The 15,240-nt window shown below is 41.8% G+C and overlaps 1 protein-coding gene across 3 annotated transcripts in view; it reads left to right on the top strand.

The window, feature by feature from the left end:
- The window catches only part of GALNT9 (polypeptide N-acetylgalactosaminyltransferase 9), a 104,251-nt gene that overhangs the window by 41,116 nt on the left and 47,895 nt on the right, over positions 1-15,240 (top strand). The window contains exons 3-4 of one of the 3 annotated variants that reach the window (XM_007426103.3): positions 8,443-8,609; positions 8,818-8,992. In XM_007426103.3, the coding sequence (XP_007426165.1) occupies positions 8,443-8,609; positions 8,818-8,992 (342 nt within the window). Of the gene's footprint in view, positions 1-8,442; positions 8,610-8,817; positions 8,993-11,480; positions 11,941-15,240 lie in introns of those variants that run through there. The other 2 variants (XM_088135319.1, XM_088135318.1) reach the window with 2 other exon arrangements.

Genomic DNA, 15,240 nt, shown 5'->3' with positions numbered 1-15,240 from the left:
ATCCTCACTCCCTTCATCTCATCTCATCTAAGGTAGGCTTCTTCTCTTGGAAAAACCATACAAGGTAGGCCACATCTGGCCATGCAGATGGGTCATCTTTATAACCACAGTGTTAAATCAAATAGAAATCTTAATTTTGTGCTCCAAAGTTGAAGTAACAAATAGGATAATGAAAATAACCCAGTTCCCCCAACATGAGTCAATTAAGTCAAGCTTCTAAAATGACTTAGCAGCACCAGAATATCTGGATCATTTTGGATTGTTCTTGGCTGCAGAAATCTTCCTAGTTATTTGAATTTCTATCAGATCTATGTGTACTGCAATCCAAGAGTTTGCATAACTTTCAGAAAATCTGGGTGATGTTCATTGTTCTTTCAATGCCCTATGTGTAGGACAACCCTAGTTCCAATAGAAGCGAATATGTGTAGCTCAGGGTTGAACTGTGGAGTCCTTGGGGTTCTCTGAGCTTGGTTGTTTTCAAATGTTGCCTAGCACTGAAGATGTTACCTAGTTGGGTAATGAAACATTTGCAAGAAAACAACCAAGCTCAGAGAACCCCAAGGACTCCACAACCCTAGTTGTCAAAGAATGATTGAGAAAAAGTCATGGGGATGTAACGTGAAATGCAAATGTTATTTTAAGTGCCTGCTATAATTATCAACTGGAAAATGGCTCTTTTATAATCACACCTGCGTGCGTGAAGGCACTCACTACTGTACCCTGTAACACCTATGACTTTTTTATTTCTGCCAAGATAACAGTAGACTTAGAAATGAACTTATAAATTCTGTCCCATGAATTAGTTAAAGTAATGCTTTCTCTCTCTGTGTCAGTCTTGAGTCCTGGTGACTGCTTGGATGACCCCTGTGGTTTTCTTGGCAACATTTTTGAAAGTGGTTTGCCCTTGACTCCTCCTTCCTAGGGTTGAGAGAGAAGGACTGGCCCAAAGGCACCCAGCTGGCTTTCATGCCTCAAGCAGGCCTAGAGATCATGGTCTCCCAGTTTCCAGCCTGATACCTTAATTCCAAGCTCTCTAAATAATGCTTAGCTATTTTAAAAAATGGATTAAAAAGGACCCACTGTAGAGGTTGATGACCCTGTTATCAAGAGGGAGGCTTGATTTAAGCAGATTTCGAGTAGGTTTCAGAATTGGCCTTGATATTGACAAGCTCAGTTTGTGGTTGGCCTGATGCTCACAAGCTTGATTTGGAAGTGACTGCAGTGTTTGTAACTTTGATTCGGAACCTGTGTGAGCATTTATAGACTCACTCTGGAATTAGTCCACTGCTTATAAGATTAGTGCATAAGGGTTCTGGATGTTTACCAACTCAATTCAGAGCCAGGCAAGATGATAAAAACCTACTTTGGAGTCGGTCCATAATTCTAACGCTCAATTTAGAATTGGCCTGGGTATTTAAAAACTTGATTCTGAATTGGGTGCATGTGCCTTCTAGTGAGTGTTGACTCCTGGTGACTGCCTGGACAAGTCCCTGCAGTTGTCTTGACAAGGTTCTTTGGAAGTGGTTGGCCATTGCCTCCTTCCGAGGGCTGAGAGAGAGAGACTGGCCCAAAGTCACTCAGCTGGCTTCATGCCTAAGATGGGACTAGAACTCCTGGTCTTCCAATCTCTAGCCTGCTGCCTTAACCACTACACCAAACTGGCTCTGAATTACACTACTACTACTGGCAGCCCTGGTTCAGAATTGGCCCATTACTTATAGGCTTCATTGAAGTCCACCATCGATAAGCTGTCTCTCTGCCCTTTTAATGCTTCTAGCTTTCTTCTCTGCCCTCTCTTTTGGTCCACTCCTCCTCCCCCAGTAGGGTTCTTTACAGGAAAACAAAGATCAATTTAGCAAGGTATGCAAGTCAGCCAACAACATCTCAGCCCTGGGGAAGGAGCAGCCATGAGGAAGAGACTCCAAGTGACTGCTCTTTGATTCTGTTTGGTATAAGAGGGAGCGGAAGGAAAATCTGGTGTGCTGTCAAATTTCACTTATTGTATCCTACAACAAAAAAGTAGCATTCCTGTTGTCCTTACAATGTCTGTTTCCTAACCTGGCCTACTTCAAAGGGCTGACACATTCTTACTTGCAACTAGTTCTGTAGGATGCACATACAGAACAACGTACTTTCCTACACATGAGTTTATCATAGCCTGAACTCAATTTCTGATGACTTCATGGATTCATCTATTTAGGTGTCTTGTCAGTAATATGGAAGGGTTTGCCACTACCTCTATTTCAGGAGGTTCTTTTTATTCTGCAGTCTATCCTACAGGTCTCCCATCCAAGTACTAACCAGGACTGATCCTGCTTAGCTTCTGAGCTTAGAAATGGTCCGCTAGATATTGCTACTTCCAGAGACTAGAAACTCTTACTTAGAAGCAATTCTTATTGAATTCAGTGGGCCTTTTTTCTGCTGAAAGCATGCATAGATTTACAGCCACAGAGCTTAGCTGGCCATCATCATTTCTGAAAAAAGATGACACGTTTATTTAGAGAAATAGTCTAGTTTATTGTTTTAAAGATAATTGGTTGTATTTCCCATTGCCTGAAGTGTTTGGCTTTTTGTGAAGAAATATTTGTCTGACTGAATAATAAGTTTTGTATTTCCGTGTTTCTTATTATGCTCTGACCTACGGCTGAGACAGTAAACAGATGCAAATTTGTGCCAAAGAGGCTTAAATTGGTTTAACAATAATTCCCTTTCCATAAGGAGCCCAGGGAAATGTAGTTCAGCGAGGAGCCGAGGGAAAAGAGGATTTTCAATCACTTCACTGTGCGGTGGCTCCTGAGACTACGGGAAAGGGATCAGCATGCTTTTGGGGTTAGTCAGCACTTTTGGAATTGTGGAAGTGCTGGAAGATGTACCTCACCTTCGGTGGACCTCAGATATGTACTTTATCACCCCAGCTGAGCCATCTTAGTTTCTTCTGGGCAAGTGGTCACGTTTTCAAGAAAGCACAGGAGTACAACCCCCTTCCATTTTATTTACTAAGATATGGGCCACTGAACCACCACCATCACCTCCTATCCTCCTCCTCTTCCTTCTTCCTTCCTTCTTCCTTCCTTCTTCCTTCCTTCTTCCTTCTTCCTTCTCCCCCCTTCTCCCTTCTCTTGTCTTTCTTCTCCTTCTCCCTTTCCTTCTCCTTCTTCTTCCTTCTCCCTTCTGAACTATTTCTGCCATTAAAGAGATGCTGGAGGTGGCATTTTACTTTGAACTCCAGCTAGTTAAAAGAATATATTTTTAAAAGTCATTTATGATTAGAGCTTGATGACTTCTCCAGTTCTTAGGGAAGTATGAAAGTGGTATCAAACTAAGGCAAGTAGAATTGAGGGCTGAGATACACATTGCCACAACACGTAAGGGGGGGGGGCGCTTTTGAAGAGAGGCTCTGAGTCTCACTTACACACAAAGGTGCAGTTCTAAGTTGGGAGGGAATCCAACATCCTTGAGAAGGGGAGGTTGAAGTGACCGCCCATCCCAGAAACCATCAGAAAATTACCCCCTGTGCCATATTCAAGGAACAAGTGGTTCTAACAATTTTCCTTTCAATAGCATTTCTTACAAAATTGCCAGGCAGTGGTTCTGTTTCTTTCTTTTTCTGTAAGTTTGGGTTTTGACTTTTTCTGCACAATTCAGCTTACCAAGCAGGAGCAACCTGCTGAATAAATTATATATAAGACTTGAAAATGGAGGTGCCTAAAATATTATTTTCTTTGCGTTGTAGCAATATCTTCTGAACCAACACCCTTCTGTGCCCACCCCCAAATCTTCAACTGGAAAAAGGGTTTTGTTCAGTCTTGGCTTAGTTCACAGTTCATATTCTACTTTGAACACCGTAGACATCAGCCATGCACAGCTAAAGTCTTCTGCTCTGTCAGATTAAAGGTTAAGCAGAGCCTTGGGCTCAGAATGGAACCAGAGACCTGCTTCTATGCCATGCAAGTCAAAAACTCTGTTCACACAACATACTGTAGGTAACCAGGATAGATAACAACCCTACCATTCACACATGCTGATCTTGGTATATCTTAACATTGATTAGGATTTGGGGTTGCATTTGCTTTTTTTCTCCTGTTTGCTTGATTTTTGTGGCTGAGTATGTTGAATGAACCCAGCCTGTTTGCTTATAGTTCAAGATATTGCATGAACCCATAAAACGGGCTAATTCAGTTCAAGCATGTTGTACAAACACAACCCAAATCTCCATTAGACACCTGAACTCTTTTCATTTTATGCCAGAAAGGAATACTGCGGTCTACGCACTCATATGGCCAAGCCTGGTTTTCATAATGTACAAACCCAAATCAAGGGGGAAAAAAGAGTTTATTTAGTAGTGACACATCCTCATTTGAAACTATAGTTTGTTGTTGCTTTCAACAACTCCTGGCTTACTTTAAATATCATTTGTTATTGCAGCTAAATCCAGAGCCCTACCTTATTGGTTTGTTTTTCTACTCCATTTATTTCTTCTAAACAAAAGAAATGGAGAACAAAGCCAGAAATTGTCTGAACAAGCTGCAATTGATTTGATCAATTCCAAGAATACTTCAATAAATCAAGGTTAAAAAAAAATCTTACTTAGCATTGCTTGTAAACATATTTATTGTGATTTTTTCAGCTTCCCTTTCCACCTGAAAGGCAGACATCTGCAAGAAAGGTCCTGCCTGTTTTCACACACATCCTTTCTTTTCCAAAACGTGACTTGGAGTTTCAGCTTTTCAAAGTGAAGTCCAGAATCCAGACGAGTGGATTTTGCCTGAGAAAAAAAGCAGGCTGAAAAAAATGGCTTTAGAAAACTGCTGAGGTTTGCACACCCAGATTAGGACTGATTTTAGTGTGATGTTCAGTTTTACAAAGCCCATTATGGATGCTGATGAAAGAATGGGTTATTGCAATCACAGGATTTGAAGATGGATCTAAAGGAATGTCTAATTCAATCAAGTGCTCTTCAGGTGAACTTTAATTGCCATTAGACCCAGTATGCATAGCTAATCTGGAAAGCATTAGGTTCCTGCTGCTGGTTTAATATCTAACGTCTCCCTTAACTTGAACCTCCACGTTTCTAATATAAATCCTTTATGCCTCGATAACTGACAATGCCTGCACTTGTCTGGGTGCCGAAGGTTACAAAGATGAACCATTCTCCAGTTGCTGGGGTTTTTTAAATCAGTGGTTGAAGAGTGGGTCTTCTGTGAAATATGCATGATGCCCTTCAAGAGGGGCCTGTCTATTAAGTGTTTTTATATGACTTTACTGAGATGAAGCCAACCTGGCAAATAATTGAATTATTTTCTTTCTTAGACTCCCATTCCAACTCACTGCTGCATGGAGTCCTGACAGGGGCCTTAATGAAATCCCTAATGAACGTTGCAGCTCTCCGGGCACCAAAAGTGCAAATGTTTGCTTTTATTTCAGAACACTGCAATTCTGAAAAGTACAAGGGGTGCTCTGTGGTTCTGCTTCTCACCAGATTCATCCGAAGGCCATAAGTTGTATAATTACTAGGTGAAGAAGAGGTAAAGTGGCTAGGGTCACTATATTAGGTTCAGTGGCCATGAGGTTCTTTTCCTTCTGAAATTGACATTGCTGGGAGCTGTTCTTCCTGGTTGTTGCACAGGGAGATAAGGTAGTAATGACCACTGTGTGATCCCACCAGGCAAGCAGCTGTCACTAGCTATTATTTTGCTTGGCTGTTGAAGAAGAAGATAGGAAGGACCAGAACACTGGCTAGGCTGGGAATCAATTGCCATTTGGCCCCTCTTTTTCTGGAAACAGTTCTCTTGGGAGTCATTCCATCTGACTGTTGAGGAGCAATAGTGGAGGCCATCTATCAGCTTGTTTGGGACACCATGTCATCTGGCTCCTCCCCACCAAGAACTGCCTTCACATACAACCACACCTCAAATAGTCCTGAGAGAGAGCAAGAAAAAGAGGATGATTTGGTTCTCTCCGATTCAGAGCAGAAGTGAAATGCAAACTCCTGGAGACAGAAAGACGGGCAAGAACCAGCTATTGGTGATCAGAGATGTGCCTCACGTAGCCTCAAAGGATCAAAGGATACAATGAGTGAATGTCAACTTGGTAATATAGGAGGGACATTCTGCCATATAAAGGCAGGTGAAGGGGATAATGGGTTGCTTCTGGGGAATCTTTCAGTTCTTGCATTCCACTTTTTGGTGGAAATTTAGCAAATGGGCTTCAGGAAATAAGTAGTGTGTACATAGCTTCAAGGATCCAAAAATTAAACCAGCTGCCTCAACCAACGACAACGGGACATGCCATATTTATCAAAGATAGGTGGGTGAGTTAGGACTATATGTCTATTTGTCTCTCCAAAGTCTTCTAGGGGGTTGGAAAAAGCCAATGGCCTTTGCTTCCCATGAACATGCATTTATTTCCTATTTCTTTCCCCTTCCTTGCTATTCATATCAGCAAGCATTTCTATTAGCTCATTAGCTCTGCACTGCAATGGTTTATTATTCACTTGCTTTGTTTTCCTCCTGAAAGATTCTTGGGTGGTGGTGGAAAGAAAGTTCATTACTCGGTGGGGGGAAAGGCCATGGAAATACAGTCATTAACATTTTTCCCCAGAAGCAAGAACACATTCTAATTAGGTTGATTAGGAAACATAAAATGGAGACAGAAGGTTTGCTTGCTGCTTTCAACAGCCCAAGAGCCAATTCATTCTGCAATCAGCAGATATTCTTACTTGAGGACATCAGAAAACCAGAGACCAAGAATTTGATCTTTATCCTCATAGAGTTAAGGATAGGACTTATCTCCTGTTGAGGGAGGAAAGGAAGAGGAATAGGATGAAGTTTGTAGCAAGCAAGAATGGATCATCTTGCCACTACAAACTCTCAGCAGGTTACACCCAAATTCCTTCCTCTCTCAGCGTATCACCAATTGATCCAAGTTGTTCAGGGAGAGAGAACTTCATGGGAATCATGCTGCCTGTTCTGGGGCATGTAGAGAAAGCTTTAGCTGTGTGTCATCTAATATCAAGAAAATGAGAGATAAGGAAAAAAAATGGGCATAATACATGTGAGATTGTACTAGGTCTTGAGTACGGATATATGGAAAAGGAAGAATCAGTTTCACTGTTCTTCTGGGTTAGTATGAGACTCTTCATAGGAACGTGAGATGCAAAATATGATAAGTGCTTTCAGGTGTCATGTTAGTCTAAAACAGTTTTTCTCAACCTTGGAAGCTTGAAGACGTGTGGACTCTGAAGTGTGGACTGTAAATGTCCACACATCTTCAAGTTGCCAAGGTTGAGAAACAGTGGTCTGAAAAGTAGGGGCAGGTAAAGATGGTGGGAGATGCTAGCTGTGACATATGGGAAGAAAGACCTGCACTCCTAAGGTAGCCACTCTAAGTGTGGCAAAAGATGCTGTCCTTTCATATGAGTTGAAGAAAGTGTCCACTGCCCATTCAGAATGGAAAGAGGTGTCACTTTGCCCTTTACCTCCAGCACCAAGATATTTTGGAAGCGAAGATCAGATCTGCTTCAACTAAGATATGAATTGATCAGGTTCTTTGGGCGTTCTTCTTGCCAATACTCTTCTGAGGGAAGTTGGTGGGACTGGGACATCCTTTTAAAAAACGTCCTACTCTGTAGACATCAATGGGACTCAAGTTATATTCTAGCAGGGAGTGAAATGTATTTCAGTAAGGGCAGTGAAAACAACACGTTCTCTCAGCTTTTCAATCTAGCAGAGCAAGAATGAATTGAAGAATGAATAGTTCTTGGATCCTGCCCTCATCACCATTACAGGGTACCTGGTACTCCTCCATTTCCTATTGTCTTCCCACTCCCAAAGATGAGTGGCTAATGGTTGAAAAAAAAAAAGTGATCATTATGTTGAAGTGATGAGCGAGGAGGTCACTGAATTTGACAAGAGGAAAGAAAGTCATTTCCCGTGGGATCATTAGCCTTAGTTTAGAGAACAGGCTCTGTAATTGCTATGGTAATTGGGCAGTAGAATTGCCTGTGAGAGCATGTCGGTTATTTTTAATGTTAATTTCTGTGCAAGGGCAAGAGCTGGAATGTTAGTTTCATGAGGTGTGTGTTGCAGAAGATGTCAGAAGTGCCTTTCTGAATCAGATCAAAAACTCGTCTGGTCTATTAGATTGTCCCAATCGTGGCCAGGAGTTCTAAATTCTAGTTTACCCCTAAGGGCTACTTTTCACGTAAGGGTTGATCCTTTAATTTCTTTCTTACAATCATCTTGGGCCAGAATGATTAACAGGCAATATCTGGGGAACAATGTCCTCTTTCAGAGGAGGTCACATCTGAGATGGATAGGAAGGAGATGAATGGCCATGCATGATTGACGTAGCTGTGAAATAAAGCACATGGACAAAAGGAAGATGGAAGCTAAGATGTTCCTTACATGGAGAAGTTCTTAGTCCTCCCTTTATTCTCTGCAGGTGCAAAGAGATGTCTTATCCTGATGATCTTCCCCAGATCTCGGTGGTCTTCATTTTTGTAAATGAAGCCTTGTCGGTCATCCTGCGCTCAGTCCACAGTGTTGTGAATCACACCCCATCCCACTTGCTCAAGGAGATCATTCTGGTGGATGACAACAGCGACAATGGTAATTGTGCATAACACCTGCTGGTTTGTTTGTGTTTGTTAGACTTGCATCATCCCTTATGAAAGAAAGCAATTTGGGGTGGGGTTGCGGGAGAGATGGCTGAATGGGATGGACTTCCTGATTTCTTTATACATCAAGATTCCATTGAAATGCCACTGGATGTATAGGAAGCCAAATGTATAATTTTTGTCTCTTTTCCTATCTACAGTTGAGCTGAAGTTTAATTTGGATCAATATGTTCATAAAAGATATCCAGGTCTGGTGAAAATAGTTCGCAATAACAAACGGGAAGGGCTGATCCGAGCTAGAATCCAAGGCTGGAGAGCTTCAACATCTCCAATTGTTGGTTTTTTTGATGCTCACGTGGAATTCAACAATGGCTGGTAAGATGCTGCGCTAGGTGGGAAAAAATTACTAAGAGAGGTGGTGTGCAAGGGATCAAGAATAAGTCCTGAAAACAGAATATCTATCTGAAACAAATCTTATTTATTGGAGACAAAGAGTAAGTTCAAGGGGCTAGTATGCTTCATCTCAAGAAAGGGGAAGGATTCCCTTGAGTTGAGCATGACTCTTAACAGCTACGTTGTTTCTTCATGCATCAAGATGTCTAAATAATTTTCTTGACAACAATATGGAAGTGATTTGTCACTGTTTTCTTCCAGGATGTCCCCCCCCCCCCCAGCTTCCTGGTCTAGGCTAGACTCAAAATCTGGTGCTATCTAAGTATTGACCAAATCTAGTCTTCCTTGCCTTGTTTTGAGATCAGCCAAGGTTAGCTTGATAATGATATAGCAGATGATAGAAAGATACATTATACCCCAACCGGCTCATGGGTCAGAGAGAAGCACAAGAGGGTTGCCTTGTTCCACTTCAGTAGGAAGGATGCACAAAAGTCCATCTCTTCCAGAAAGTGTACATAAAATTGTCTTGTATTCAAAATGGGAAAAAAATATGTAGGTTAGCAAAAAAAAAAGTGCAAGGATACCTGTCTTAGGAGAAAGGTTTTTGAAATTTTCAGCTGATGCAAGCTGAAGAATTGGAAAAATGAGAAAGAACAATGAACCGTACCCTACAGGTCCACAAAGCACGTCTCTTGCAACACCTATTTACCTCTTCCACATTCAAACGAATATGTTGTTGGTTTGCTTCTTCATCCAGCTTACTTATCTAGTTTATAGTGTTTGGGCTACATATTGCAATTTTATAGGTTATTCTCTGCTACTACATTTTATATTTTGCAATTTTATGCTAGCAATCTTCTATTTTCTCTTACAAATATGATATTTTACTCCTCCTCCTCCTCTTTTTTGGAATGGTTGTAATGTGTCTTGTTTTACGCTGGCCTACGACTAACATAAAACCCAAATAACCCCACAGCTTATTTAAGAGATGTTAGAAAAATACCATTAACGTATTTCGGAAGTAGGTTTTGAGATTGAGCTTTAGGACAGAAAGTATTCTTGAGTAAGAAATTCATTAGACTGTTTGATGAGCAAAACAAACCAACAGAAATTTTCTCTAATGGGCAATCAATAAAAGACCTTGAGATGGTTCTGCACTGACAATTTTATGACGGTGTTGTTTGAAATGATCTCTTCAAACTCTGCTAATGCTCTCTTTCTTGATAATTTCATGCCGATTAAAGAAAATCTTGTTCAAACTTCCCATTCTATCAAATGGTTGCCTGCTAATAATGGATGTTTGCGACTGGCCAGGTCCATCATGTGGACGCTTTGTGAATGCACACACTTCTTTTACGCTAGTTTTGTGAGAGCATCGATGAGGTGCTTCCAGTATTCCGAATACATCTAATGCCGGCACAGCGATTCACATGTTGTGTGAGGACTAGGAAGACCAGGTTCTAACCCACTCTTAGCCATGGAAACTAACTAGGTTACTCTTTCTTTCTCTCTCATAACCTAACCTACCTTATGGGATTGTTGTTGTAGGAGTAAAATAAAAGCAGAACCCCGTGTAAGCTGCTTCAGCTGTGGAAAGCAAGCAAGATTCAAATCTAAATTTAACAAAATGGCAGTACTATTACTGGTAATAATAATAATTATGTGATGGAATGGAATGGAATGGAATTATGAAGGCCAGGCTCGGGGAGATAAGCATTTTCTCGCCGCAAGAGCGTGGGAACTACAAGAGGATGAGACTGGCACCTCCCTGAGGAATTCACACACTTGTGGCTGGCTGACTTAGGAGCTGGGGTTTCAGTCTGGGAAGATTCTTGCTAGAAGTTGTAGCTAATAAAAATAGCTGAACTGATTTTGCATTGTCTCTTGGAGTTCCTTGGGCTAGGCCTGACATCAATCTTCCCAGACTGAAACCCCAGTTCCCAAGCCATCCAGCCACAACAGTGTGAATTCCTCAGGGAGGTGCCAGTCTCATCCTCTTGTAGTTCCCATGCTCCTGCGGCGAGCTAAGAAAATGCTTATCTCCCCGAGCCTGGCCTTCATAATTCCATTCCATCACAAATTATAACAATAGTAGAGTTGAGTCCCCTGCTCTGTACATGAGTAAGTCCAAATTAACTTCTTCAACAGATGTTTGGATCTATTCAGTGGTGGGGAACTCACTGTATCTCAGCATGACTGGTTTCACTGTTGAACTGTCTTCAGTCAGTAAATCAACGTCCAGATAATTCCTGTTCATGGTTAGGTCAAGAAAATAGAATTTGATACAGTGCAGTTCCTCTGCCCTCTCCCCCTCCAAAAACCCTTTAAATTGTTCTGTTGTTTCCCTTGGCTTGTCTTTTATCGCTTTGATTCTGACTGAAAATAGAAAGATGATCTCACTCTTTCCCCAAACCCAAGGGACCTTCTGTTGCCATTTTTGTATCTGTGAAATTTCACAGCTCCAGCTACCAAAGAACTGGGAGTGAAGGTGTTCAAATGCAGCTGGTTGTTTTGAAGAAGTTTTTAGCATACAATCAGCATGATGTTACTCAATTCATAATTTAGAAGAAGGAACGCCGTACAACACGCTTAACCAGGTCAGTTACAGATCTGGAAGACGCATTTGCGCTCTGGGATAAGCCTGATTAGTGTTAACCCTGGTTTGATTTTTTGGTGGCTCAGCGTATAGTGCAAACCCAGGCCATTTGGTTAGCTTAAGGTATGGTAAGAACTTGGAGAATGGGTTAACTTGGTGACGAGATTAAATGTGTGAAGTGAGCCCATCCTGGTGAAAAGAAGACAGGAGGACCAGAAATGTGTTTTTGTCTCTGGAGCAACAGAAAACAAACCAGCTTATTTTAAGAGCCATCTCTTCAGGTTATGCTGATGTCAGCCCTCCAAGGAAGACCAAACATGGAAACCAAAGACATGTAAGCTAATACTACTTTTATTATAAGGTTATAGCAACAGAACCTTGCAAGTCTGAATGTGCTTCCCTCTCCCTCCCTTTATCTTCATGAGAAATGGGAAGGGTCTTTCCTGAGCTGCTTACTCAGATTACAGTTCTGCCCCGGACTCAGATTTCTTTTATCAGGCTGTTGTCTTGCTTGTGGCTGTTCTTCAAGGTTGTTCCCTCTTTCCACTACATCTAATCATACTGCACTTCACCCTTTCTTTTCCAATGCAATCATTTTCTTTAACTTTCCCCTGGAGGGTTTGGTCTGTAGATTCCAACCCTGACTTCCTTGACTCTCTTCTTTGCAAGTTCACCCTGTCCGTTTCTACACGGCAAAGCCTAGACAGAGAGACAGCCCTCTAATTTTATTTAGCCAATAAAGTGCCCCATTTTGCTTTCCTGATTTGCCTGCTATATTTTCTGTAAACACAGTCTAGAATTCATCCTTTTAGCAGCCCCATGACAATGTGACTCAATGTTTAGCTTGCAGTCTACTAAACCCCCTAGATCCCTTTCACTTACACTCTTGTCAAGCCATAACATCATCTTGATGCATTTGAAATTTTTTCCCTAAGCTTTTTTTAAAAAAACCTTTGTGGTTCTTTCCTTTCTTAATTCGTTCTGCCCTATTGAAAATAAATATTTCGCTAACCTTTGTTGAAACTTCTTTCTCCCTCCCCCCCACCCCCGTTCTTTGAAAGGACTATAGAAGTACAAAGAACTTGATGTAGATTTCTCTTCTCCCTGTAGTGAAAACAGATTCCTTTTGTATTGGAAACTACATAAACGGAACCAGTATATTTATGGTGTTGCTATGGAGCTATGTAAAGCATGTGAAGAGGATGACACATTTTCTGGCCTTAGAGAGCTACATTCAGCTGTTACAACAAAAAAAAGAGGGAACGGTCCAGCAATATCCAAAATGACAGCTCTACTGGGCAGATTTATCAGATTTATCTTCTGATAAAGGATTTGAACATTTTTTTTCTCTTTCTGTCTCAACAGGAGACAGCTACATGGCTGTTCATTGCAGGAAGGGCCTGGTATTAAAATGAAAATTGAGCTGAACTGGACAATGGGTGTTGGCTAATGCTAATCCTAGCCCCCCATTGCAGTGAGAAACATTTCAAAAAGGGGGCAGAAAAATATCAAGGCCTGGGTAACAAGCTCATATCCCCAGCTTCTTCCCAATCGTTAGGAACAATTGTTATATCATAGATCAAAGAAGTCCAGCCTGGGCCTGAATGTATCCCCAAGCTTATTTTTGTATCCCACTCTCCAAATCTTCCAAGATCACACTGCTCAAAGTCAATGGCAAACCACACCCATTTTTCTTTTTATAAAACTAAGGCCAAAAATAGGGTGGGTGGGTGGGTTTGTTGAACCTGACCTAAATAGTTCCCTGCCTTTAAGAAAGAAAGAAAGAAAAGAAGCAGATCTTCCTCCCAAAGAGGGTAACAATTTCAGCCTTCCGGTATCTGAGTAACTGGTGACTCCTCTTGTAACCCTTGAAGGGTGGGGAAGTATTCCTGTCCCATCCTTGGAGAAGGAGAAGAAGGAGGAAGAGAAGGAGAAGCGGAGGGGGAGGTGGTTTTTAACAAGAATTGTCCACGCTTGGTAATTGGGTGAACGTTTGGTATCTTTATTATGAGAATAGCTCAACCACCCAGGTTGCTTGAAGGCCATGGGGTTCAAAGGTAAAAGCACTTCATTCTTATTGGCGTATCTTTGATACTTCTGTTCCATGTAAATTAGCTGAACTTGACAAGGCAGATGTCCATCACGGTTGCTGCCTGCCTGCAGTTCTCCTTAGCTGCAAGACTCGGTGAACTGTATTTCTGCAATAATGATGTAAAGCATTCCTCTTCTTCCCATGGCATCCCTGACAACTGCCTGTGGCTTTTTCCTTCAGGGAGCTGTCACTTGGCAATTAAGGAGCCCAAGGTGACTTCTCTCCTCACTGCACCCAAGTAACATGAGAATCGCAGAAGCTAAGGGCTTCTTTTCTTTCCTGCATCGATTGCTTTGGGAGTCAGGGACTTAATAGTCTAGGTAAAATAGGAATTGGTGGAACTGTGTGTGCTTGTGTATGGGTCTGTTTGTACAAGTGTTGCACAGAGCACTGATGAAGACATGTACATTGTTGGTAGAACTAGGAGAAGAGGGCTCATTTGCTTTGAAGGTGGAATGTCTCCATAATGCCCGTCTGGTCTAAATAACAGAAAGTGGATTGGTGGAGAACTTAAAAAGGTGAGTTTACTGGGACTCATTCTCAAGGCCCAGAGATGTGTAACTTCTAATAGCTTGAGGGCCACACTGCAAAAACACGGTCTCTTTTGGGTGGGGTTCGAGAGATTTAAGGGATGAAACAGGAGCTTCAATTTCTGCAGGGCTTAAAGCATTTTGTTCACTAAAACCCTCCATAATGCCCCCACCCCCAAATACAAAAACTGTCCACTCTGAAGTTCTGGAATCTTTCTGCAGTCCTCCTCTAAGCCATGGGAATGACCTTAAGTCCACAAATTGGCCATCTTTGGAGTTGTGTAGCATGAAGAACCAACTCCCATCCATAGGAAAAATAACCCAAAGAGATGGCTCTTTTCTGCATGATGTAGGAGATAAAGTTAAGCAAGTTTAGATCCTACAGGTTGGAGTTATTTGCAAGCATATTCATTACAACTGTGCATGTTCTGGAACTTATTTGGAAGAAGGATTTTAGAATTCACGCGAGCATCCGCGCAACCCCTCGCTGCTGTTAAAGCATCATCTCCCATGTCTGCATGAACTTGGAAACACAAGGAGCTGCTCTAAGGCAGTGTTTCTCAACCCCAGCAAATTTAAGATGTGTGGACTTCAACTCCCAGAATTCCCCAGCCAGCATGGTGACTGGGGAATTCTGGGAGCTGAAGTCCACACATCACAAAGTTGCTGAGGTTGAGAAACACTGCTGTAAGGCATTGTCATAACTCTTCAAGTAGGGACATCTTTTTGTTTGTTTGTTTAGACTTATCTAGATGTATGAGATCCAATTTTTGGGGGGGAGAGGGAACCACATTTGAAGCAGACACAGCCTTAATATTCATTCCTGTGGTCCTGTTTATTGCAGGGTTTTCTTCAACAATGTCGTCCTTTGTCACAGTGCCTGGCCTCCAGAGATCCATTTGCCTCCCACCCTGACAATGTTCAGAAAGCCACCCAAAACTTGGCTGTTCTCATTTAATATATTGTTCACTATCTACAGCCTTCCCCCCGCCCCCTGCCATGGCTTGAATGT

This window comes from Python bivittatus, unplaced genomic scaffold (assembly GCF_059951505.1).
Source record: "Python bivittatus isolate LINGU-HERP-01145 unplaced genomic scaffold, Pbiv_v1 ctg000100_np1212, whole genome shotgun sequence".
Lineage (NCBI taxonomy): Eukaryota > Metazoa > Chordata > Lepidosauria > Squamata > Pythonidae > Python > Python bivittatus.
This window is presented reverse-complemented; position numbering and strand designations above follow the sequence as displayed.